Source organism: Lotus japonicus, chromosome 1 (genome assembly GCF_012489685.1).
Source record: "Lotus japonicus ecotype B-129 chromosome 1, LjGifu_v1.2".
NCBI lineage: Eukaryota > Viridiplantae > Streptophyta > Magnoliopsida > Fabales > Fabaceae > Lotus > Lotus japonicus.
Genome location: NC_080041.1, coordinates 16032167 through 16058698, shown reverse-complemented (window position 1 = coordinate 16058698; position 26532 = coordinate 16032167). Strand labels below are relative to the sequence as shown.

The window sequence follows — 26532 nt, the reverse complement described above, 5'->3', positions numbered from 1 at the left end:
CTGAACATGGGAGGAGTTACATTAATGATAGAAATGATTTGGTTAAAATTGCAGATTTCTTGATGATTTGTGTTAGAAGCATAAAGAATAAGAGTTGAATAGATAGAATTGAAAAGGAAGAAGGAAGGTTTACCTTCAGCTCCATCGTGAATGTCTCACTGGGTTTTGGGCTTTTGGCATGAGATAACCACTCGTGAAGGCTTCAGTGGTTTTTTTTGGCATGAGATTGTCGATTGCATCAGCAAATAGTATACCAGTGATTGTACAATAGAGAAGCAAATTGAGCATTGGATTATACAGAGAATAACGTATGATCGTCGAAGAGGTTGAATGACTTTTTTTAGTTACGGAGGAAGAGTTTTCATAACTCCTTTACTGTAACAGACAAAATTAATTCGGATGCCACCACCCTAGAACAGTAATGTAAAATGGTTTTCAGGTTAGAGATGCCCAAAAGATGCAAGGACACCTCACTTCAAAAGCTGACATGGCAAGTTTGTGTGAGAATAGAAGAATGAGTTGGTAATGTCACAGTGCGCGCTTTAGCATTACTAGATTATAATAGATAGATAGATAGATAGACAAGTCAAGCCAATGAAGATTAACTTGGCCAATGTTTGTCTATATTAAGGCCGTCATTGTGGCATTCTTTTTGGAGTTTTTATTGGGTTATTGGGCGAGGGTCTTTTATCTTGCCTTGGTAGGTTTTTCTGAAGTTTTTCCATTACTGTTTTGTGCTGCCTTAGGAAAGGTTGGTTGGGTCATGATAGGATCATTAATTATTGTTTTGCTCACTTGAGAGAGTTGTTCTCAAGTCTTTTTCATTCAGTAAAGTTCATCTTTTGTTTTCAATAAAAAAAAACTTGGCTAAAATTGAAGGCATGGTCGGGCCTTTCAGATGGCTGACCTGACCTACTAGTATGTTTAGTGTTTACAAGCCTATTAAACATAAAATGTCCTTTTAAATAGGCTGATAAGCTAGCGGGCTAATAGGTCACGAGCAAACAGGTCTTTCTGCATGTCATTATTTTTTTTATAAAAAAATTTATATCTTAAGTTTTAGAAAAATTAATAAAATAGTATACTATATTTATTTATTTTTCTTTTATAAGCCACTACTATATTTATTTGTATTATTAATAAAAATAATATTTTGTAAACATGTTGGCTTATCAGATCAATCAGACTTTATTGATACCCTTGGCTCAGCCTTTTTAGTTAATCAGACTTTTCAAAAAGCATAAGCCTCTGACCTTTTTAATAAGTGGACCAAGCCAAGTCAGGCCTTTGATGGGCCAGGCTTTCTAACCTATTTCCATCCCTAGACATGGTCTTTTCCAACTCTTCTTAGATACCCGCCTAAGGTAAATCTTGAGTGATTTAGACAACCTTACTATTATTAAAATACTATTTATACGGGAAAAATTAAATAATGACTTTTGAATATGAATTATATAGTTTTTTTGAGGTTGGGAAATTGGAGAAGGTTGTTGACATAGTTATTGAAATGCACACGTAGGGCATGGTTCCAATTACTCGAACATCGAATCTAGTAAGCAACACTGCTAGTGAAATTGGTTTGGTTGAATATGTAAAGTACCTATTTTAGGAAATGTGTGTGAGAGGGCTCACCCAGATTTTGCAAATTATAAAAGGAGTTGATTTCATGAATGTTCACGTGGAAAGAAGAGGAGAAAAGAGGAGGTGGAGGGAGAAGAAGACATTGAAAGGTGGTGGAATATGGTCGTCACTACGCGAAGGTGGTTAAGGATTAGTGGAAGAGGAAGAGAATAACCAAAACTAATAAAAACAAGAATTAAAGAGTCCAAAAAGTAAGATAAAAAGTCCACATGGACAACCTTGATCTCATTAGGCCCACCACAATTTGGGCTGGTGGTTGGATGTCATGTGTGCAATCATTTGTCCTTATTTTATATAAAAATATATATGGGACTAAAAATATAAAACAGAATAAAAATATTCTAAAATGCAGTACTGGATATGGTATTAATTTTCGAGGTTCAAATTGAAGTTTGTGTAGATTACTTATTATATTCTTAGTGACAATATGGCTCCAACAGATTCATCACTAACTATGTCATCATGTGTTAATTTTAACTTAATCTACTTTAATTTTATTTTGAATTGGGCTTAATTGCACTTTTCGTCCCTGATGTTTGACCTTTGTGCAATTTAAATCTCCTTTATTTAAAACGAGCGATTTTGGTCTTCCAAAAATTAATTTGTGCAAATTGAGTCCAGTCGTTAGTCTGCCGTTAATTGTTAACGGAAATCACTGAGTTGGCATGCTCATTAATATTTTATTAACATTTTTTCCACTTAAGCATTAAATTTTGTTTTTCTTTTATTATTACTTTTGTCATATCACCTTCTTCAACCTTCATACCTCCTCTTCTTCAAACACAAATCCAGAACCTTAAACGCCTGGGTTTGAAAAAATCATTAACACCTTAGAAAAAACATAGTCAGTAAACAAATCAGCAGATTCAAGCAACATTTAAAGTTCATGTTCTCCACCATTTCCTTCTTCCATCAGATTCATCTTCTTCCAACCACACTTGTCCTCTCCTCTCTCCTCCTCACAATCTCAAAACCCTCTTCCCTCAAAACAGCGTCACAGTGCCAAATCTGAGATCTGAGTTTCAAAGTGTAGTGGATCTGAGTTTAAAGGTGTAGATCGGGGATGATAAATGGTTTAACGGTAGATCTGGGTTAGCTCACCGAAAGCGGAACTAGCACACTGCCTGCGCTGGCGGTGATGACGCGACGTCTACTTGGGTATCGACGATGAATGCGCAATGGAGATCTAAATCGATGAGAACGATGGGGTTTTGTTGAAGGTGAAGAAGAAGACGAGCCACCCACAACCACCAGACGCCGAGCTCTTCCGCCCCGACCACCGCATCTTCTTTGACGGCGACGATCGAGGTCCAGAGAGAGTGAAAGAGAGACACAGAGACAAAGCCCAAATAAAACGAAATCAAAGATCAGAAGATAAACAGGAGGAAGCGAGACTCATAGAGAGCTTAGGGAGAGAGGGACATGTTGTTGTTTAGGTGAGAGGGAGGTTTAGGTGAGAGAGGGAAGAAGATGAAGAAAAGAAAGAGAAGAAGAAGATGAAGATTCAGGATTTGTTTATTTTTTTGGGTGAATATCAATTTTTTTTGTGAATAAAGATTCAGTTAGTATTAAGGTGTTTTTTTAGCGGAAGTTATCAAAGTTAGATTTTGATAACTTTTTATTTTAGGGTTATATTTAATTAGTTTTATTTAAGTTTTTATATCCTGTTATTTGAGATTTAGGTTATATTTTGTTTATTTTTTATTTTATTTAATGATGTGGCAATCTAGTGGCAAATTTTGTCAGATCCACGTCACTCATGAGCTCCCTATGGGCTAACTCCTCTGTTAACAATTTGACGGCCGGACTCAATTCGCACAAATTAATCTTTGGAGGAACAAAATTGCCCGTTTTAAATAAAAGGGATTTAAATTGCACAAAGGTCAAACATCAGGGATGAAAAGTGAAATTAAGCCTTTGAATTGTTTATTCGTTAAATAGTTTTCAGATTGTGTTTCATGTTATTTTCAACCTATCCCTCACAATCATATCTGGAATCTTGTAATCTCATTTAAGAAACCACTCATATTAACCGCACTACCATACAAATGCAACGACAACACCCAAAGATTAAAAGTCCAAAATTAAAATAAAGAGTCCACAATTACAACCTTGATCTCATTAGGCCCACCACATGGCCCAGTGTGTGGACAAAGAATACGATTTGTAAGCCCTATAACGTTATTTGTCCTTATTTGATATAAAAATATGAGCACTATTTGGTTGCCATTGGACTCGAGAGGTCTAGAAACACTCCCAAGTGCAAATTAATCATGACCAGGCCAACACTATGCAACCTAAGGATTGGCTCCTACACATGGCAGCAAGGCTTCAAGGGGATAGTGAGACCATCCAACAGGGATTAAGGACTATTGCCTACTTTGTATGGGGTGTGTGGAAGGAGAGGAATGACTGTCACTTTCAACAGCGCAATCCCCAACCCCTTGCCACTTCAATAAGGATTAAGGCTAGCATGGCCATTATTGAGGATCATGAACCTCAGAGAAGAACCCTTCTTCCCAGCATTATTCGCTCCTATAGAGTCCCCTGGATTAATCCCCCTCTTGGAACCTTGAAACTTAATGTCTATGCTACCTTCTTCCAATCCTCTAAGAAAGGAACGATTACAGTAGTGATCAAGGATGAGCATGGCAGAATTGTCCCATCCCACTCAAGGTCAATATTAGCACCTGAACCACTAGTGGCGGAAGGTCTAGCTATCCGGGAAGCTCTACTGCTGGCTATGAACCTGGAACTAAGAAAAGTCTACATTTGCTCTGATAACCTTAAACTAGTATCGCTGATTCGTGAACATAGGTATGCTTGGAGCGTTTATTCCATGTTGAGAGATATCCAGACCTTCAGAAACTCCTTCAGAACATGCGATTTCTTCTGGGTCCCAAGACAGAGCAACCAACAAGCGCATAATGCTGCTAGAAGTGCCTACAATCGCATTCATGGTCTTTGACAAATTGTATTAGGCTGCTTTTCCAATGTTTGGTTTATATATTGTCTCATTTAATTCGTAGCTTTCTATCCCCTGTCCAGGGTGATATTAGGGTTAGTGTCCCTCACTAGGTTTTATTGTATTCATGCAGTAGTAGAGGTTGACTCTCTAACCCTCTTGGGCTTTGCCTTGTACTTGCTACCTTGGCCTTTTGTGCCTCTTTTATGGAATCATGATCCATTGTCCAAGAAAAAAAATATTAGGTTGAAAATTGGACTGGGCGAGTCCCTAGGGTCCCTCGCCCAGGCGCGCCATCCTGGGGCGACGCGCGAGCCAGGGAGTTGAGCCTTTTCCTGGGAGGCCCAACTGGCCCACTAGGAGAAGTTAAGGGCGCCAAGCCCAAACCCCGAATCTATAAATAGAGAGCGGTTACCAATTGTAAGAGACTTTTAGCTCATTTGAGAAATACAAACTTGAAATTCAGTTACTTTCTCTCTCTAAGCGGTTACGCTCTTACTCTCTCTAGATTCTCATATCACGATCCTCTCACTATGGGTACCGTACCTCATCTCTATGTTCTTGGATAGAACAAAAATATAAAAATAATTATATTTTTTAAAATGCAATACAGGATGTTGTATTAAATATCGAGGACTATGTTGAAGTTTGTGTAGGTTACTTGGAAAGCTAGTCGTATTCTCAGTGACAGTATGGCTCCAACAAATTCATTAGTAATTATGCCATCAAGTATTAATTTCCATCTCAAACTTTTTAAAGTTTTTCATTCATTAAATAGTTGTCCAGATTACGTTTCATGTTATTTTCAACATATCTCCAACAATCATATATGGAACTTGTAATCTCATTTTAAATGTTAAGAAATCACCACTCATATTAACTTCACTACCATAGAGAATTTTTAGTTTAAATTGCGATAGATTTCTGATTCATTGAACAGTAAAAGTTTCATAGAAGTTGAAGCATTTCATGAGTTTCTAAGAGGTGGTTTGATCTCCAATAATTTGTACTTGGAGATTTGGTAAATTTCTCACTCTTTCATTTGCTTAAGAGTTGAAGTGATTTTTCTTATCCATTGTTGTTAATGGGTTCTCTTTCAAACGTTATCCAGATTCATCTTGCCAACTTGTTAGGGGTATGTATGCCTACATCCGACATCTTTTTTTCTCCTTGATCCTTCTTTTTGTGAGTGACATCAAAACTCATAGTTTTTCAATTTACTTTAATTACTTATTTTTCCCACAAATTCCTCTTCCTTGTGTTCCCCAATTAAAAATCGGATAAAACTTAGGTCAAGTTCCTTACTTCCATTCCATCAAGTTTATGTGTAATTTTTCAAATTTTGAAAATAAATTTTTAATAAATGACATTTATTTTTAGAAATAGTTGCACATGTGTCATCACATGATTGACAAACTTGATGAAATAAATTTAAGGAACTTGATCTAAGTTTCTCCCTTAAGAATCATTTTTTCCCTCTCTTTTCATCTTCTGAATCCATTATCAAAATAATAATCTTTCTTTTAACATCTCACAATATTTATTTATGTTACTAAAATAATGGTTTGTCGCACATGTCTTTTATTCACTACAAAACTCTATTTTATATATAAAGAAAAATTGTACATATATATTATTTTTTGTTAAATCTTAGTTAGGCTAGTTAATTAGATGAAACATATCATTAAAATTCAAAGGAGAAGGAAAATATATTATTTTTTGTAATGATTATGATATCTTGAAAATAGATTCTCTCATATGTGACTAATTTATATAAACTACATAAAATGAATTATATAGGGCGAGTGTTGGGATCAAGGGCATGAGTTTCTTGCAATTGGACCTAGTGTTGAAGTTTTATGGTAAAGTGTTTTGCTAAGGTTGGGAAATTGCAAAAGGTTGTTGAAATGGTTATTGAAATGCACATCTAGGGCATGGTTCCAAATACTCAGACATCGAATCTAGTCAACAACACTACTAGTGAAATTGGTTTGGTTGAATATGTAAAGTACATGTTTGAGGAAATGTGTGTGAGATGGCTCACCCAAATTTTTCAAATTATAAGGGTAGATGATTTCATGAATGTTCATGCGGAAAGAGGAGGAAAAAAGAGGAGATGGAGGGAGAAGAAGACACTTAAAGGTGGTGGAATATGACCGCAAAAGGTGGTTAGGGATTAGTGGAAGAGGAAGAGGAAGATAATAAACCAAATCTAGTAAAAAAAAAAAGAGAATTAGAGAGACCAAGACTAAGATAAAGAGTCCACATGGACAACCTTGATCTCACTAGGCCCACCACCACATGGGCTGGTGACTGGATGTCTTGTTTGCAGTGTAATCTCACCAGGCCCACCACCAAATATATATATGGGACTAAAAATATAAACTGAATAAAAGTATTCTAAAATGTTGTACTAGATGTGGTATTAATTGTTGAGGTTTACATTGAAGTTTGTGTAGATTACTTGGAGCACTTATTATATTGTTAGTAACAGTATGACTCCAACAAATTCATTACTAACTATGCCATCATGTATTAATTTTCACTTAATTTTTTTTTGATTTTTTTATTAGTTAAATAGTTGTCACATTGCGTTTCATGTTATTTTCAACCTATCCATGACAATCATATCTGGAATCTTGTAATCTCATTTAAATGTGCTAAGAATGTGGTATTAAATTTCGAGGATTATGTTGAAGTTTGTGTAGGTTACTTGGAAAGCTTGTCGTATTCGCAGTGACAGTATGGCTCCAACATATTCATTACTAATATCCCATCAAGTATTAATTTCAATTTAATCTACTTTCAAACTTTTAAATTTTTTTTTTATTCAGTAAATAGTTGTCCAGATTACGTTTCATGTTATTTTCAACATATCTCTGACAATCATATCTGGAACCTGTAATCGCACTTTAAATGCCAAGTAACCACCACTGGTATTAACTTCACTACCATAGAGAATTTTTAGTTTAAATTGTGATAGATTTCTGATTCATTGAACAAAATAAGTTTCATCGGAGTTGAAGCATTTCGTGAGTTTATAAGAGGTGGTTCGATCTCCTATAATTTGTACTTGAAGATTTGGTAAATTTCTCACTCTTTCATTTGCTTGAGACTTGAAGTGATTTTTCTTATGCATTGTGTTAATGGGTTCTCTTTCAACTCTTTATCCAGGTTCATCTTGCTAACTTATTATGGGTATGTATGCCTTCATCTGACATCTTTTTTTCTTCCTAATCCTTCTTTTCATGGGTGAGATCAAAACTCTTAGTTGTTCAATTTACTTGAATTGTTTATTTTCCCCACAAACTCATCTTCCTAGTGTTCCCCATTAAAAGCACTCCTTTTCCCTCTCTTTTCATCTTCTGAATCCAATATCAAAATAATATTCTTTCTTATAACATCTCACAATATTTATTTATGTTTCTAAAATAATGGTTGGTCGCACATCCAATATCAAAATAATATTCTTTCTTATAACATCTCACAATATTTATTTATGTTTCTAAAATAATGGTTGGTCGCACATGTCTTTATCCCCTACAAACTCTATTTTCTATATAAAGAAATTTGTACATATATATTATTTTTTGTTAAATCTTAGTTAGGTCAGATAATTAGATGAAACATATCATTAAAATTCAAAGGAGAAGGAAAATATATTATTTTTTATAATGATTATGATATCTTGAAAATAGATTCTCTCATATGTGACTAATTTATATAAACTACATATTGGATTGTGCAGTGTCATCATCTCCTAGTGATATGTCTGAAAAGCACATGCTCGAAAATGTCCTTGATATACCGCAGAGGTGAGAGCCATGCAAGCATTTCAATTTAATTGGCTAAGAAATGAGCCATTTTATTGTTTGAAAACATTTAAACCTTAAATGGCACTTCCAATTAATGATTAGTATCTGGTTAATTCAAATGTGCAGGAATGAAACAGAGCAGTTGTTGGCAGCTCCAAATAATATTCCTAATGTAAGTTGATGACTTTTGAAGATCCACATTATTAATTGTTGTTTGATTATTGAGCTTTGCTGATGTTCACTTATTGAATTTTACAGGGAGACCATGACCCTCAACAATTTCACTTGGAATATTTGTCCAAAAAGAGCACCCTTGCAACCCCAAGTGGAAACACACAAGTGGGTCGTTCACCAAGGTCCACAGGGCATGCAAGGTTCCGTCGCCCATTTGCTTGTAAGGGACTTAAACCCTAAATTAGTGAATTTTATGCAATAATAAAAAAATGTATTAAAAAAAGTGCTAAAAATATAAGCCTTTCCAAGTGGTCAATAATATAGAAGTAGATTAATGAAGGGTACACTCAAAAAAAATCTATTTAGTTACATTTTATTATGTCAATGTTTATTTGCACAATTATATAGTATATGACTCTTTAGATTGTCTATTTTTCTATCTTGATAGTTATTTAGTAATAAAGACAAAGATAAACAAATTAATCAGAGGAAACAACTGACAGTTGTATGATGTTTTTTTTTTTTTTTGGTCAATGGATTTAGATTGATTAAAAACAAAGCCACATACAATAACGGCCGAAGCCCACCTTAGGTGTACTCATTTTACAGTTACCATGTTTTCCATGGTCTAATACTTTCTTATTGATTAAACAATTTTTTTCTCTTCATTCTTGACACAGGCCAAAACACTGAAGAAGCACTGAATGGGCCCAACCCAAACCTTCAAGTAAGTTTTTTTTTTTCCTCCCTTACATTTATGTGAGTTATCTCTATGAATGTTAAGATAATTGCATTGTTTTAGACTACTCAAAAAATTTGATGACTTATTACAATTCTTATAGATGAGCTAGACAAATATGTGAAAACATAGTAATTAACATGGAAAAACAAAACTTAGTTTGCATCCCAAATCTTGAAAAGCACATGGAAAAACAAAACTCATTTCATGCATGAACTTATAGGGTGCATACTTAGTTTTCTGTTTAGAAAATCCCAAAATCAAGATTTGGACAAAAAATTGCATCCTGTAACTTTTACTTGTACCATAATTTGGGTATCCAAATGCACATGTCTAGCTTTCAATTTTCACTCTCCATATGTAGTTGCTTGTATTATGTCATTACCATTTTACTAAACCTCAATTTCATATTTTTAACTGGCAACTTGGTTTTGCAGTTGAACAAAAATGGTGGTTGCTACAGTGATAGTCTTAAGCGCTGCAATGTAGAAATGGGACCTGCAGATCAAAACATAGCTGCCAAAAGACTTCAAGATCCAAATTTTAGGCAAATTATCAATGGTGGCACTTCATCATCAAACCCTACCAATGTTGTGGACACTCAGATTAGTATTAATGCAGGCAAAAACCTCAATGCTCCTGCTTTGGGATTGGCAATAGATCAAACAGTTGGTGGTACTCCAAATCCGGATGCTCCAAAAGTTCTGCAACTCTCCTCCACTGGTGAGTCTCCAACTCTTAACTTCCTTCCAAATGTTTCAGAAACACAAATCATGATTCCTCACCAATTAGTTATACCTCTAACAGATGCAGCCACCACACTCAAAGATCTGCAACTTCTCAATGTTGGAACTCCAGCACCAAACTTTATCAGCAACAATGTTTCTGGCAATCAAACTGCTCCAAATGCATCAACACAACCTGGTGTTATTATCAGAGACAATGCTTCCGAGGGAAAAAGGGTCCATGAAGAATATAAAGGCTGGTCTTATTGTCCTACCACCAATGCAAATTTGGAAAGCTTGTTGAAACGACACAGAGAAATGTATTCAATTTCCAACAGCGACATGCAGCGTCTCTTGTCCAAATTCTCAGGGCCAAAGACTAATCAAGCACCGGTTGTGACCAGATTCGATGACTCGAATCAATCACTTTTTCATAAGCCAATGGCGCAATGCGCCATGTGGTCAAGCTCTTTGATTCCAAGAGCTCTTGCTAATCTAGACATGAATCTGGGAGGACAATCTTTTCTTCCTTCACAAGCTTCAGGCTTTTCAGGATGGGTGAATCCAATAACTCCTATGATGACTTATGCTGACTTGCAGAGGAGGCTTGGAGTGATGAACCCTATGGGCCCATTTCTCATGCCAGAAGAGCCCAAGTCACCATCAGAGCTTGCAGTGGGCCCCTCAAGCAGCAATCAAATGGAGAATGTGGAGGGAAGAAATGCAGAACAGGCACAAGAGGATGAAGTGAATGGTGATGAGGAGCTAGACTTGGATCTTAAACTCTGAGTATTGAAGATAATCAGACATGACTCTTTTATGGATCACCTTAGTATTGAAGTTGTTTTGAAGTACTCTTCTGTTTAGAAATTGTTTTGAATTGAAAAAGAAAGGGTACATATGTTTGGTTTAAAGCCTAATAGATTTGGTATATGTAAACCAAGACATATCAAGGAGGCAAATTTCAAAAAAAGTATATTTGTGATTAACCTTTTATTTTACTTGGTCAAGCAGCAGGGAGCATCAATTTGATAACTTCTCTGTAGCAATGAAAATGTGCTCTTGGTGTTCCAAGGGAAGGGACATACCAACTATAGATATATAGTGTCTGAATAGTATTATGTGGTAATTGTCAACAACTAAAAGAATAACAGGTCACCTTTACTATTTATATTAGACCATTAGTTACAAAGCATGCTTTAAACTCATCTTTATGGTGTAAATGGGGTTAGGAAGAAGAGTGGAGAAACTGGTGAAGCAACATGATGGCCCCACAGTGAGCAAAAGAAATCAAGAATAGCCCCTACTTCACACACACAATCATTAACAAGTCAAGCCAAAAGAAGATTAACTTGGCTCATCAACATCAACATCAACATTAACCTCAAAGGCCCTACCATTAGACATTATCCTTAAGATATAATGGCCTCATAATAAAGCATATAGTGTTATTGTGCTTAGTAAAGTACAAATTATGAATCATTATCAAACAGCTTTCAGTTTACTACAAGTCCAAGCAAGCACTGTGGTTTTTTATACACATTACAATACAGATAAACTGATCAACCGGTCAAAAGATAATAGTAGTAACAGTTCTGCTAGTTTTACAAGTCTACTAAATGCATGTTCGGAAATTCTTACACAATTGGTTCTGAATTCAGAATCAATTCTGGGGAGAAACTTCTTTAAATAGCTTCTAGGTTTCAGAATTGATTCTGAATTAGAAAAAGTTGATCCAAACAAGCTATAATGCAGTTGACTGTGACAAAAATTATGCATTACCCCTGCCCCCTTCTCTCCATTTTGTTCACCAAGTCAGCAAGGTTTTCTCATTGCAGCTACACAGAATTTACATCAAAGGCATTCTCAATGTAGAGACACTATTGGTCAGTTTTCGCCCTTTTGATTTCATTAGAGGTGAATGGAGAGAGACTACCACTCAGTTGAGGGCTCTCTTCTCTGAAATTGGAATTCAGCATGGCAAGTTCTCTCAGTTGTTGCCTCTTGTAGAAGTCCTGTGTCTCATCCTGCACAAGAAAATAGAGGAGAATCAGAAATACTTCACAACACAACAACTCACCTTAAGTCCTTAAATGCCATTTTGGCTTTGCTAAGTGACATGCAACTTGCAAGTACTAGTCGAACGGATCGAGATCCCCTGTCCCGAAATGGTGTTTCACCCCCTGTCCTAACTAATGAATTTAAGCCTTGTCACTTAAAAAATACATGTATATGATATTTATAACCTTACATGTGTGAGTATAAATGGCATGACACAATTTCATTGGTGAGACAGAGAATGAGACACCATTTGGAGACATAGGATTTTGATCCATGTGGATCATTTGGCTCAAGAGAAAACTCACTTTCTATCTGTTGCTCGCTTTCACCGTTCATTTATTAGCATGCTGAAGAAAGTAAATACTAAACAGTGGATTGATTGTTTAAGAAACAAAAGAAGAGTGGAATGGAAGGAGGTAAGATCTGCTGATAAAGATTTCTTTTTAACTGCAATTGTCAGTATACCAAGTATAGTGCATGGTTGAAAATTATTCTACAATTGGTTTTAAAGCCAAAATCAATTATGGGAAGAAGCTAATCTGAGTAGCTTCTAGGTGGCAGAGTTGATTCTGAGGAAAAAACAAGTTGATCCAAACGTGCTAAGTAGGAGCTTTCCATAACAGGATAAAACAATATAATTGACAGCACCTTGACCATGCTTCAAGGGTAAAGACTAAAGAGAAACAAAAAATCTTATAGGTGATATTTTGAGCTGAGTTAAAGAGAGATACCACGGGTTTGAGTAGATTTTCTATGATTTCTTGTGCTTGCCTCAGCCTTATATCAACAACATTGACAGGTAGTTCAGCCTCAATCAAAACGTGCAGTGGTTCATTCAGGTGCTCATAGCCTGGCTTTCCCCTTAAAACCTCTTCCTTTATATTACAAAAGGGAGAATAAGTTAACAGTTATAATAACAAACAAGATTTGTTGTGAAAGATAAAAAAGAAAGATAATTAGTATGTTTGTTTGGATCAGATCCGTTTCTCTTTCCCTAGAATCAATTCTGAAATTCAAAAGCTACTCATCACAGAAGCTTCTCCTCAGAATTGATTGATTCTGTCTTCAGAATCAATTGTATAAGGATTTCCAAACATGCAGCATATCAACAAATCAAAAGGAGGATAAATTGTGACAGATGTGACACAAAATAATATTCTAGTGGAAAAAATGCTGTTATTGTTGTTGTATGACATTAAATTTGGTTCTGTCAAATTGAAAGAAATAAAGTAAGAGATGATACCTTATCTGGGTCTTTTATTGAACCTTGCCCTCTAATAAATACACGGCAACCTGTGGTAGCCTCGACTCGCTTCAGTGAATTACCCCGAGGGCCAAGAAGCCTCCCAACGAAATTGAACTGAAATGTAAGCTAGCCTTAGTGACTTGAAACATGATATGAATCTTTGTGAAGTTACATCAAAATGTGTTGAAATGGTTTACATGTCTTACATTTGGATAGCTATCACTAGGAATGTCCAAGCGCAAGATCCTCTTCACAATGGGAGAATTTGGCACAGAAGGTGTTGTTTGCCAATCCACATTTAGTCCCTGTACACCAGCTAACCTCTGATGTAAGATTGGACTTAACCTCTTAGAAAATGAAATGACTCAAGGATTTACAGTGGAAGAGTTAATTGATGAAAAAAAGAAAGGAAGAGGATGTTTGGACCAGCTTTGATTTTCCCAGAATCAATTCTGGCATACGGAAGCTACTCACATGAGCTTCTCTCCAAAATTGATTTTGGCTTAGAATCAATTATTGCAGGATTTCCAAACATGCCCTTAGTATCGGTGCCGGATTTTTTAATGGGCTAAGAAATAGTTTTTTTCAACCATTCATGAATGGTTTATAGATTAACCTTGTAACAAGAAGGTAGGAGCTAGATACTGGAGGGTGGTGGAGAATTGTCCATTAAGTAGAAGTATAGAGCATACACAAAAGATGAAAAAAGAAGAAAAAGACTTACTTTATGTGACAGGCTATTCCAACCAGTAAAATTTGTTGTTGTCTCTAAAGAAGGCAAAAGACTAGGATTGTGGCTTCCAAACTGCACTCTGTCATAATCACTAAATCCTTGGTTCTGAATCAATCCATTCTTCCCAGAAACCCTTAAGATCTCTGATAACAAGGTGATACTTAATATAAGAATATCTTCAGTGAAAGAAACAGTTTGGTAATTTGATTGAAGCGAAAGCAGAGTTTCTCTTTCATGAATTCATCAACAGATAAGAACTCTATATAATCATGTAAAAATTTGTTCTTCTCACATATATAGAAGACTAATAAAATCACTTGTATTTTATTTAAAATATAGACTTCTAATTCCTTTAGCAATTATCAGTGATGACATGGTAATGCATTTACTAGTAAACAGAAATGAAATCTTACTAAACTCCAACCCAGTGAGAAAATCACAACTTAGTAATTTTGAGCATTTTAAAGGAGATAATAATCCTTAAGAGGAAAAAAAATGAGATACTAGTCCCAAGTACCCAATTCATGTGAAATAAAAACTGAGACCAGTTTAAACAAATAGAACAATAAAGAAATTTTCAGCAACGGAAACCTTGAATATATAGATTTAGAATAACATACCTTGATTTAAGAGTCTGGTACATAAGGGTAGGACTTGCATGAAAGGTCTTAGTTTCTGGTATTCTTCTAACAGCTCTGCTAAGTACTGACTATAGGAAACATAAAAAAGAGCATGAGTTAATTGAAGTTCTGGAACCATATATATAGGATACTGAAAAATCAAAATTTTCATAATAAATAGCAGAAAAATAATCAACCCCCTCTATCCATGTACCTATCAACATTAAAATTGCTTCTGATGTTTATATTTGGTGAACTGGCCCTTGCTGTTGCAGGTGAGGAAATTTGATTGTACAAACCAGACATCAATTCAACAAAACAAAGGTTCTCCAGAAAGACTTGAAAGAATTCAAAGAAGAAGAAAGGGTTGCTTGAGATGGGTCCTGTCCTCAAAGATGCTGTTACGAAAACACTGAATCACCTCACCTGTGTTTGAGAAGTAGAAAAAAAGAGAGGGTAGTGGGAGAAAGGGAAGGGACAAAACTACAAATATAGATGGAGGGCCACCTTATGTAGCTTAGTAGTAAAAGCAAGCCTTAAAGGATGTCTCCCTATCTACCTCTCTCAATTTGATTGTTGTTTTGTTGACTTCTGTTTCACATGCAGTATTATATAGTTGGATGCATGTTTTACTCTCTTTTTTTTTTCCTTTTTTACTAAATGCTCTTACAATTCATAATTTTGACCCATGCGCTACTAAATTACTCTCGCAATTCTTATTTATATGGTGTGGCGAAGGTCAGATATCTTCTAAAAAATGTGATTTTGAAAGACCAAATTTTCAATTTAAGAGATTCAAACACCTACTTTTAATCTATGCGATCGGATGTTTTACATTAACAAAAAGATGTAACAATGAGTAGTGTTTTTTGAATAAATATATATCTTATGTATGTATATATAAAGAAAGGGAGGGGCAGACAGAGAGTAGTCACTTAAAGCTCTTCAAATCTTCAATTCAATTCAAGAGCCGAAGGCAAAGAAGCCACTACTTCAGTTAGACAATGAGACTTATTAACTAAATAAGCTAATCAATTAAAATGCTAAACCAATCTTGTACGCTTCAATAAGATGTGTGGAGATGAATTTGTTTCAATCAATTACAAAGAACAACCAAAGAGGCCACCACAATAACCAATGTGGGTTCCACAACATAATCAGGTATATTATTTGACACTAATAATCACCCTTATGCTTCATGCTTTTTTAAAACTATAATGAAAATGAGGGGATTGTTATAGTGAGAGATGAGTAGAGGAAAAATGGATCATATTTGACTATGAATTATTAAAATTTAAAAACTCATTTAATCATCCAATAACTTTTAATCTCAATCATCCATCGGCAAGCAAGAAAACTATCCTAACAACAACCTCCAACACAAATGACTCCAGCTGCATCCCCTCCTCTGTCCTAAAAAAAAGTACTCAAATAAAGGGGGAATAAAATTAAGTTAATCATATTTTGACAACTATTAATCATGACAGCTTAATGTCCACTATTATTGATTACCAAAACCAACTTGCTTGCATTTGTTTGAAATGCCATACCTATTAAGGGCAAGCCATTTGTTTCTAAAACAACCTGTCACCCCCATCCTTGTCTTACTCAAACCAACTCACTTACCTACCAAATCAATTCTCTTTTAATTGAAACTGTACAGGCTTCATTACTAGGGAATCATCCTAATAGTGTAAAAATTTTACACAAGCATTTAATTAAATTTTACCATCTTGTCCTAATTTTGTTTAATTATAATATAACAAAGATCATAAAATATGATTATATATATATATATATATATATAATTTATTTACATTGTCGATTAGCTACTAAGCTCATTATTCATGTATAGAGAAAACAAGGCAATGACATTTACTATAAAATGGATATCAACGAAGATTTGTTCTTCCACATCTGAGCTGCAAGATGCTCTGAATCATTATGGTGGCGCTCGGTCATGAAGGATCTTTTGATACGGTGCTGATGTGCTGGCACGACAGAGGAGGTACTTGCAAAGACACTCTACGCTCAAGTCAGTATGAGAGTGTGAAGAGAGAGTTTCAAAGTCATAGAAAAACAATGACTTAACAAAATGAGTAATGCGTATGTAAATGAACAACTGAACTTGTATTTATAGACATGGTGATCGTTCTTACATTTTGAAATAAGGAAGACTACCGAGACGGTGGTTATCTTCAGATAACCTCGTGAGGATGTATTAACCAAGCCGACTTCATTCGCTCAGCTACGCTTTGGTCAAAATGCTCATTGTCATAGTCATCTCGATCAACTAAGATGGTGTCCACTTAGTTGTAAAATATTTGGATTAGCTGAGAGGTTATTGCGCATTGTGACCATTTAGGTTTGGTGGAACAATTTTTTTTTAATATATGTCATAAAAGTTATAATAATGGTAAAATTATTTTAAATAAGGTGATTCTCTCACACCTTAGTTGGTAATGATAGATAAATTCTTTTTCATAAAGTTGTATATTTAATTCCCATGCCAATGTGAGGATTGTATTAGTAGGTCATTTGTAAGTATCTCGTTAAACGGCCTATGGCCCACAAAATATATCTTGACCCGTGGTGATGAGTGGAGCTGAATGCACCCAAATTTTTTATTAAAAAAATCCTTAGTATGGAGAAGAATAATAAAAACAGGGATATTTTAAATAAATAAAAAAGTAATATCGATGTGGTACATTGAGCAGGAGTGTTAAAATCCTTACTCGGCACTATTATTCCTAACTTTGTTGTCTATCTTGGCATGTATTAAATTTAACTAGTATTTAGCCCGTTTGTCCGTGCGATGCACGGATAAATTTTTACGAACTCTACTGCTAATTATAACAATTGACTAATGCAATGCACAGATAATTAATCAAACACTTATATGTTATTATTATGTTATGTTTATGTCTAGTTTCGCCCAAGCAAACACCCCAAACACATTAGCAGGAGATGTTGGTAAAAATGCTTTTAAATTGAGAGAGTGTACTACAATAGAGTCCAGAATTAATTAAATCATATACACTAATTGTTGTAAATTCTTTGGAAAACTTCCTTGAAGACAATGTTCTTTGTAACATCTTGCTCGGCAGTGTCTTCATTGCATATTAATATCTTCAAACCAGATCTACTCTTAACTCTAGAAATAGCAACATACAATTGGCCATGAGAAAAAACCGGCTTTGGTAGAAATTGAAGTAAATGAAGAATAAGCCTTCATTCATGTAGAAACATAAACCACTAATGAGGTCAACACTCTTCACACAGTATTCTAAGATTTAGAATTCTATCTTAATGAATAATGAACTTTTGGTGATCTATTCTTATCAGTTAAAAATTTGTCTTTCACTGTGAAGTTAATTTCCAAGTTGTAGAAGCAACATTTTGTAGTATACTTGTAGATGATTCTAGTCACATAAAGACAAAATATCATTAAGAAATCCAAGTCCAATAACCAATATTCTTTAAAGGTTTTGCAAAGCAACCATGAATGCTAACACATTAAACTCTGCAATTTAAACTCTGGTAGTCTCTCCCTCCTTACACACCCACTGCTTAGAATGCCTATTCTTTCTCAATCTGCCGAACATAGATAGAAAAGACAGGAAGGGAACGTTGAAAAGGGAAAAAGATAAACTAAAGTCCATGAAGGGCACTTTCTACCCATTACATTCAACATCTTTCAAGCTCCACATTTCAATTCCATATAAGATCTTTTTTTTTTGAAAGTCCATATAAGAAGATCAAGCATACTGTTTATTCAACATTTAATACATGAAAATAGAGTTCATGTTAGAACATGCATATACTTTAAGGCGTCTTTACCAGCCCTTGACTGAGTCTTGATGTTCATGATTGAGACAAATTCCTTGCAGAGCCCTAATACAGAGAAAAGAAAAAATTAAACTTACACATTTAGATCCCAAAATTTGATCTTTCAATTCATTTAGAACTCCAAAGTTTTCATTTTTAGATTGATAATTTATCCTTTATTCATCACATCAAACAGGAATCTCTTGTTCCACATTGAGTTCCAAATTCTCATCCGGTCTTAGGTACTGCAGGTCCAAACCAATTAGAGAAAAATCAAAGATAACAAATTTTTAAGTAAAATAAAAGATCACAAACACTTATTTTTTGGTGAATTTTTAAAAACAGCTCTTATGTGGCAAAATATGCCTTGTGTGGTTTAATCTGTTTCAGGCATAGTTTAAAATTCACTATCAAGAAATTGAAAAACATGTACATGCTCTTAATAATTAATGTGACAAACTAAATTTTAGATTTCAAATGAGATACCTGAGAAGGGGAACGCATGAAGGGGAAGTCATGAACACTTAACAACCAACCGATGAATATCCTGAAGAAACAAAAAGAAACAACTTGTCTGCATCAGAAAGTTACCTCACATAATTACCTTTTTATAATTGTTTCCAGAAGGTAAATAAGAAGTCAATTTCAAGTGTATATACTATACACATGTGCAACAACGCATACAAATGCTTCACTCACTTTCTCTTGACCCCTGATCACCAATGACTGCTGAAGATTTTGGTCCACTTGCAATCTTGTGTAACTGAAACAAAAATGACAACAAATTCATGTGTTTCGGAAGAAGCAATAGAGCATTAACTTAATATAGTATAGCAGTGAACTTAATTTAGAATGGAAGGAAAAGTGAAGTGCAGCTACAAAGAGACTACTTAACTACCTAGCTGGCAGAGGTAGTGGGGAAAACATTTGGGCGAGAGATAGTGTGAGAAAGGGTATAAAAATGAGATTAAGGGTGAATTTGAGGTAGGCTGAAATTTGGACTGGACTTAGTAGATATCTCTAACTTCAAAAATAAAAGTAAGGTAACATAACATTATAAATTGAAAATCAAGGTATATAGTTGTAAATGAAATGGATAAATGCTACATTAAAGGTACCAATTTCATTGTCAAAGTTTACTATGACCAGGTTATACAGTTTGCAACTTCTTTTCATATCAAGAAGTGGCCTTAATATTTTCATTCACAAACTCCCCAAAAGCAATTCCACCGTAAAGTCATATGGTGGGAACTCAAAATTCAGTTTAAGCATTTGGGTAAACACATGGAATGCATCATCAGTATGATCAGATTTGAGAAAACAAAAGCCATGATTTTAACTTGCAGTTGATATATTTTAAACACTAAGTAATGAGAACATAAAGAAGAATAAAATTTGCAAAAACAGAAGGCAGTAATAACTTGGGGTGAGCATAAAGCATGAGAGATTGAATGTTGCATTAACTTGGGACACAGTTGGAGATGATTTTTTCTTGAGAAGAAAATATCATGATTGATAAAAAGAAATTCTTGGGAACAAATCTCCCCCAAGTGAGATTAAAGTCTGGCATAAGAAAAACAGAAAAACAGAAAAGGAAGACAGCAAAGGGTCCAAAAACACAAACAATAAAAAACAGCAAAAGAGAAACAACTCTAACAAACTAAAAGCACTAAAGGACTAAGAGCAACAAAAGCAACAAAAAATAAACAGCAGCAGCAGGAACAAAATAGCAGCAACAGCACACCGCACCAACAAAAACATATACCCTTCATGAAACTCGCAGCACCAGCAAGCAAGTGATCGACAACAGCAAGCAGCAACAAAAAACCGACAGCAAAAGCAGAAAAACAACAAAGGACCCCAGTAGAAGAGACATCACAGCAACACCAAACCCTTGTCAAACTTATCCCTGGAGATGATAAAACATAAATAAAAAAATTAAGATATCACAAGAACAAAAGGTGATCAGATGCTTGAGAATGAGCTGATTTTTACTTGGAGAACATTGCTAATGAATTTTATGAAGGAAGCAGAACTTTAATCTCAACCATGACGATAAATCTATCTCTTCTTACAACAAATTCATGAAGGAAAACAAATTCTCGTTATGATTACCTAATTAAGCCTCTTATTTTTAGTTATATCTTAGGCATAAGAAAAGTATTTTATCGATATCCTTAACTTTGAACTACTAACATATTCAGATTGGAACTTTTAACATATTCATTTTAGTTGTCGGCATTGATCTGTTCTAAAGGCCTATTACACTCTAATGGTCATGGCTTGTATCATAGAGTCAAGTTAATGAGAAAACAATATTGAAGAATCAATGTTAGATATTGAGAATCAAAGAAAATGGTAGTTCAAAGTCAAACTCATCTAGAAAGCTGAAATCCTTCCAGCATTGTTAGGAACCTTTTTACTTTTGAGCATCTCACACAACAAACATGTACTATTGATAAGAAATTTACTAAACTCTACATGAACTCATGAGTTTGGCAACATGAACTTGAATAAAACACTGCATATATATAAAGACTGATCAAACCAAAAAGCAAAACATTAAAGAAAACAGAAATAATAAGGATGTTGTGTGAAGAAATAGAGTAAATTACCCTAAGCTTACAAAGCAACTTACAGGGGAACTCTTTGGAACAATATTGTCCTATCTTCCAGCCTGAAACTTGATGAAGATTCATCTTCCTTGCCATCAGTGTCATCATCTGCACCTAAGTATGATGAACCAAGTCTTCTCAATGATTTACTGCCATATTCATGAGCAGATGAACCACTATTATGTGAACCAAAGATGGATCCACCATACACATACAAAAATCCAAGGAAAATTGTCACAACACAAATGGAAGCAACTACGCGCTTCTTTTGTGATCCATCAGATCTTCCCCTCATCATTTGTTAGTTGAAAGTAATACAAATGTAAATTGCAACTTCCACTATTCAGTAATGAACTACAAAGAGCTTGTTTCACCAAATATTCAACGTCCAATTCACCATAAAAAAACTTCACTTATCGTCACTTAGAATCATATGTCATAAATGTATAATACAGCTCCCTCAGAATACACTGACTTAATGATTAACCTACAAATATGGGAACAACAATCAGCAAAATATTCACTATGTTTTTGTTGTTTTGACTTTCGATTAAACCATAAAGCTGAAAGGAACAAAGACTATGAAAGCATACATGAAGTCCATTATTTATTAGACTTTCCCATCATGAAAATGTTCAAACTAAGATGAGGTAAACAGATCCAAATATTGAATCCAATTTCAAACTTCTTTATAAGGAGAACAGATCCATAAATAGGAACTAACTTAAAACTTTATTTCCTGGTGGGACAAAGTTCAATGTAAGCAGGGAAACCAATTGACAAAGCAAGTTTTGTAACAGCACTAACTGCAATCAAATGTCCAAGTGCACCCAGCTAAAGTAATCCATATTATAGCACACCAGGTCAAGCAAAAATAAAATAGCCAAGGATAAATAATCAAATCACAAGGAAACCAGGAATTATAAATTGAAAACTTACTGCCTAACCTAATTGGTGATCTAGCATCTACAATCCTAGAGTGTAACTGGAACTATTGCAATTTAGTCCAACAATCAATTATAACTCAAACCACATGATTGTACAGCATATGACTTAGAAGGTTCAGAAGCAGAAGCCATCTCCCACTTCCTGATGACTCTTGCTCGGATCTTCCATGCTTCCCTACCAGGACACAAACTTTTAATGGAATTCATTAGTCAGAATGAAGGATAAATAAAAGCAAGAAAGGGGGGGGGGGGGGGTTCAAGCAGCAGAATTCAGATATGGGAATGGTGAGATTGGGAGTTCACAACATGGGGTATTTATAGCCAAAAGATGAAACTATACCCAGACAAACAAACTGCAAACAAATATGAATAAAGAAATAAATCAAAACTGATAAGAAATTAGATAGTACAAAGTTTATTCAAATGAGATTGATACTGACCAGTTGAACGATTAAACAACCTTCTCTCGTGCATTCCACCATGATACTTGAAGAAATCATGAACTGGAATGACGACGGAACAGTGGACCATTTGATTTGTCGATACATGATTGGTTCTACCATAAACGGTGGCAACATCATAATCAATCGGCGCCGAAAGTAAGTATAATCCATTCAATCAGAATAAGAGACTCCATGGAGAAATTAAAGAGAAGTTGGTGGAGAAAGAAGGGATAACACGAAACCACAGGTGAGGATTGAGAATCATTTGGAGAAAGGTACAGCTTGGAAACACAAATCATGACATCAGAATGAGAAAGATGGTTCGGCGGAGCAGGTAGAAAGGGAGTGGACGACGGCGAAAGAAATCAAGGGTTCAAGAGAGAAGAGAAACACGACACCAAGCTGTCCAAACGACGTCGTATGTGGACCTGGTGAGAAAAAAAAATAGAAAATCTGTCAAAACGAAACGTGTCACTTCGCCATTGGTGGTCTTTTAGCTACAGTGATTCGAGAATAAGAAGTAGTAGATGTCAAGAAGGTAAGGTTAGAAATACATTTTCTTTCCTTTCTATTATATAATAGGATAGACCTTGTAACAATCTACATATATATTAAATCAAGCCATAGGACAGAGGGAAGAGGAGAAGAGGTTAAGACAGAGGGATGCATAGGATTCCTGAGATTGTGAGGTGTGCTTGCAGAAAATGAATGGCAATGTGCACGTTGGGCCAGGTACGAGAACTTCCTGAAGCAAATAAAGCCATAAGGTAGGTCACAATTATGAGAATCATGGGTACAATTTCTCTCTGTGGGTGTGTTTTTAATTACTCTGCACTATTATACAGTTTTACTAAATTTGTAAACAATTTTTTCAAATTTAAAAGCTTTTAATAAGATATACTTCTAAAAACACTTAGATCTTTAAGACTTTACATACAAACTACAAACTGATGATCATTTAGCTCTACTAATGATACATATTTGCAATTACCTGCAAACTATTTTGTGTAGTTGTTATTGGTTTTAGTAATTTAATTATAAAACTTTATACTTAAATATTTACATCAAAATCTTAATCATTTATTGTTCGCGCTAGAATGCATTTTTTTATAGACCTCTCAGTTTTCGTACTTAAGAACCAATTATGTTTTGGTGAAAATGTATGAGAGAGAAAATATGAGAAGAAAGATAAATGATAAGTGTTATATATGATACAAAGTGATGAAAAAAATATATAGAGATGAAAGTGGAGTATTGACATTGTTTGAGAATTTAAAAATTGATGTTGGTTATTTAGCGGGCAAATGTAACTCCAAGCAAAGCGCTACATAACTTTGTCTTCTTGGTAGGGGTGTGCACCAGTCGGATTAATCCAACTCGAGGACGGATTTCTAGTTTGTGGGTTGTCGGTCGGGTCGGTTTGGTCTAATTGGATATGGGCCTCATATTGGGCCTAGACATTGTTTTTAGCTTTATTATAATTTTAATTTTTTTTTTGTTTTGGTCAAAGATTGTTTTGTTTTTATCAGCTTTTCAAGTTAAGTTATATTGGGCCGTATATTTTTCATTTTAAAAGTGTAATTCAAAAAACATTTATCTGAGATGGGTCTTTGGCCCTTTTTATTATGATAAGTTAGAAAGTTGTGGTTGCTACTCAATTGGTTCTTAGTTATTTTTCTATCGCGATCAATTCATAAAGTTGAGGACAAAAATAAAAAGCAAATAGAAACTCATCTCTATAATAAAAATTAGAAAAAAAAAAACAAATTAAAGTACATTTAGAAAAATTCTTGGCAAATATGTATAGGTAAGCACCTTTTTTTTGTAACTTGAAGTAATAACAGTTTTTGTCAAATCTTCAAGGATTTACACTTTTATTGGATGGAGCATAACCGCTAAGAGTGAGTATAATCGAGTTTGGACCAATCGAGAGCAATCTAGCACATAGTCATTTTAACAGGGTACATCGGTGATCTCACATTTACTTTTTATAGATGATAATGTATTATATGCTAGAGCAGAGATAGATGAGGCGATGTGTATTAAAGAGATTTTATCCCTGTACGAGAGAGCTTCTGGACAAGTCATCAACCTTGATAAATCTATGCTTTTTGTAAGCCGATATGTGCTGATAATAGACTTTATGAGCTGAAACAGCTTTGGAGAGTAAAGGCAGTTGAAAGCTATGATAAATATTTGGGTTTACTGATTGTGGTGGGACGGTCCAAGACACTGATATTGAATTTTGTTAAGGATAGAGTTTGGAAAAAGCTTAAGGGGTGGAAGGAGAAATCTTTTTCACGGGCTCAAGTCATTCCTTCGTACATGATGTCTTGCTTTGTGTTGCCGGATGACCTTTGTGCGGACATTGATGGTATGATCTCTAGGTTCTTTTTGGGGGTGGGGGGGGGGGGGGGGTGATGCAACTTGAAGGAGAATGCACTGGACCAAGTGGAAAAAGCTTTGTAAGATCAAGGTGGATGGGGGTTTGGGCTTTAGAGATTTAAAATCTTTTAATTTAGCCTTGGTAGGGAAGAATTGGTGGAGGATTCACACACAACCTGGATCGCTTCTAGCAAGGATTTACAAAGCGATTTATTTTCCTAGGGGAAGCATTTGTGGGGCAAAAAAAGGATACCTGCCAAGTTGCGCTTGGTCTAGTATTTTAAAAATGAGTTGGATATTTGAGCGGATGGGCATGCGGCGTATTGGTAATGGCTTGAGTGTTAATGTGTGGCATGATAAATGGATTCCAAATGGTCCTCCTATTATATATAGGCAGGATTTGGCTGTGGAACGTAATCTTCATAGGGTGGCGGACCTCACAGAGCAAGGACAGCAAGGGTTGCAATGGAACAAGGGGTTGGCGTAGATGGTGTTCGGCCTGAGCACAAGTGAGAAGATTTTGACTATTCCATTGGATTCTATAGGGGATTTGCAAGGCCATTACTCGTCGAAGGGAGGGTCCGGTTTCATCAGGGATTTGATGAACCAGGAAGAGGCTTCTTCCTCCTCTGTTAGCTCGCTACAACCAGTCTTGTAGAGGAAATTATGGGCGAGCAACGTGATGCCAAGGTGCAAGGAGACAACTTGGAGGGCTATCATGCAGTACCTTCCGGTGAAGGACCAGCTCTTTCGATGCCATGTAGTCGTTGATCCATCATGTTCGCTGTGTGACATTGGGCGTGAATTAGTGGACCACATATTTCTTCATTGCCCGACGACTATAGTGACTTGATATGGCTCTTCCCTTTCTTTGAGAGCTGAAAATTTCCCCTATTTTATGGATTTTTGGGTGACGGTTCTTCAAGAGGGAGATGCAGAGGTTATTGGGAAGGTGCAGACATTGATATATCTGATATGGGAAGCACGGAACCAGTGGGTGTTCCAGCAATGAGTTTATGACATTAATAGGGTGCTATTGAGGTTCGAGGAGTTGGGTTGTGCCGTTGTCCCGAGCGTGACTGGTAGTGCTGAAACTCGGGGGTAGATTGCGGTGTGGAAGAGGCTGGCTCGTGGGATTATTAAGCTTAATTTTGATGCCTCTTTCCGCACTTGCAGCGACACGGGGATGGGTATGGTGACTCGCAATGACCACAGAGAGGTGATGGCTTCTGCAACTTGTTTTCCTCTATCAACTTTAACACCTTTGTTGGTTGTGGCATTAACCATGCGGTGGACGTTGGGACTTGCGGTGGACTTGGGATTCCGATGGGTTCAGATCAAGACTGATTGCCTCCAACTACTTCAGGCTTGGAAGAAGGGGGAATCAGGTTTATCTTATTTAAATTATGTTTTGAGGGATTATTGTTTATTTGTTTCTGCTTTTGATGTATTTTCTTTTTCATTTGTTAGATGGTCGGGTAATTCTATGGCGGATTTTTTTGGCTAAAAACGCTAACACCTATGCTAATTCAGTGTTGGTGGAGGAGGTTCATTTAGCTATAGTAAACTCTGATGTAATGGCTTCATTGTCCGTT

General features: G+C 35.5%; 2 protein-coding genes across 3 annotated transcripts; one reads left to right on the top strand and one right to left on the bottom strand.

Moving 5' to 3' along the window:
* Positions 1-9463: 9463 nt before the first annotated feature.
* LOC130728095 (uncharacterized) lies at positions 9464-10848 on the top strand. The gene is made up of 2 exons (XM_057579439.1): positions 9464-10057; positions 10142-10848. Exons 1-2 carry the CDS (start codon positions 9658-9660, stop codon positions 10846-10848), a joined length of 1107 nt encoding a protein of 368 aa, XP_057435422.1. The 5' UTR covers positions 9464-9657.
* Positions 10849-11520: 672 nt separating this feature from the next.
* LOC130733845 (KH domain-containing protein At3g08620-like) lies at positions 11521-15278 on the bottom strand. Of its 2 annotated transcripts, none has more exons than XM_057586122.1 (7): positions 14934-15278; positions 14720-14808; positions 14091-14242; positions 13573-13689; positions 13364-13480; positions 12852-12995; positions 11521-12086 (listed from the first exon to the last, which is right to left on the bottom strand). In XM_057586122.1, the coding sequence occupies exons 1-7, from the start codon at positions 15023-15025 to the stop codon at positions 11940-11942; spliced, it is 858 nt and encodes a 285-aa protein (XP_057442105.1). In that variant the 5' UTR covers positions 15026-15278; the 3' UTR covers positions 11521-11939. The 2 variants fall into 2 exon arrangements, with proteins under 2 accessions (XP_057442105.1, XP_057442106.1); XM_057586123.1 differs by having other exon boundaries at positions 13573-13671; positions 14934-15275.
* Between the last annotated feature and the right edge of the window lie 11254 nt (positions 15279-26532).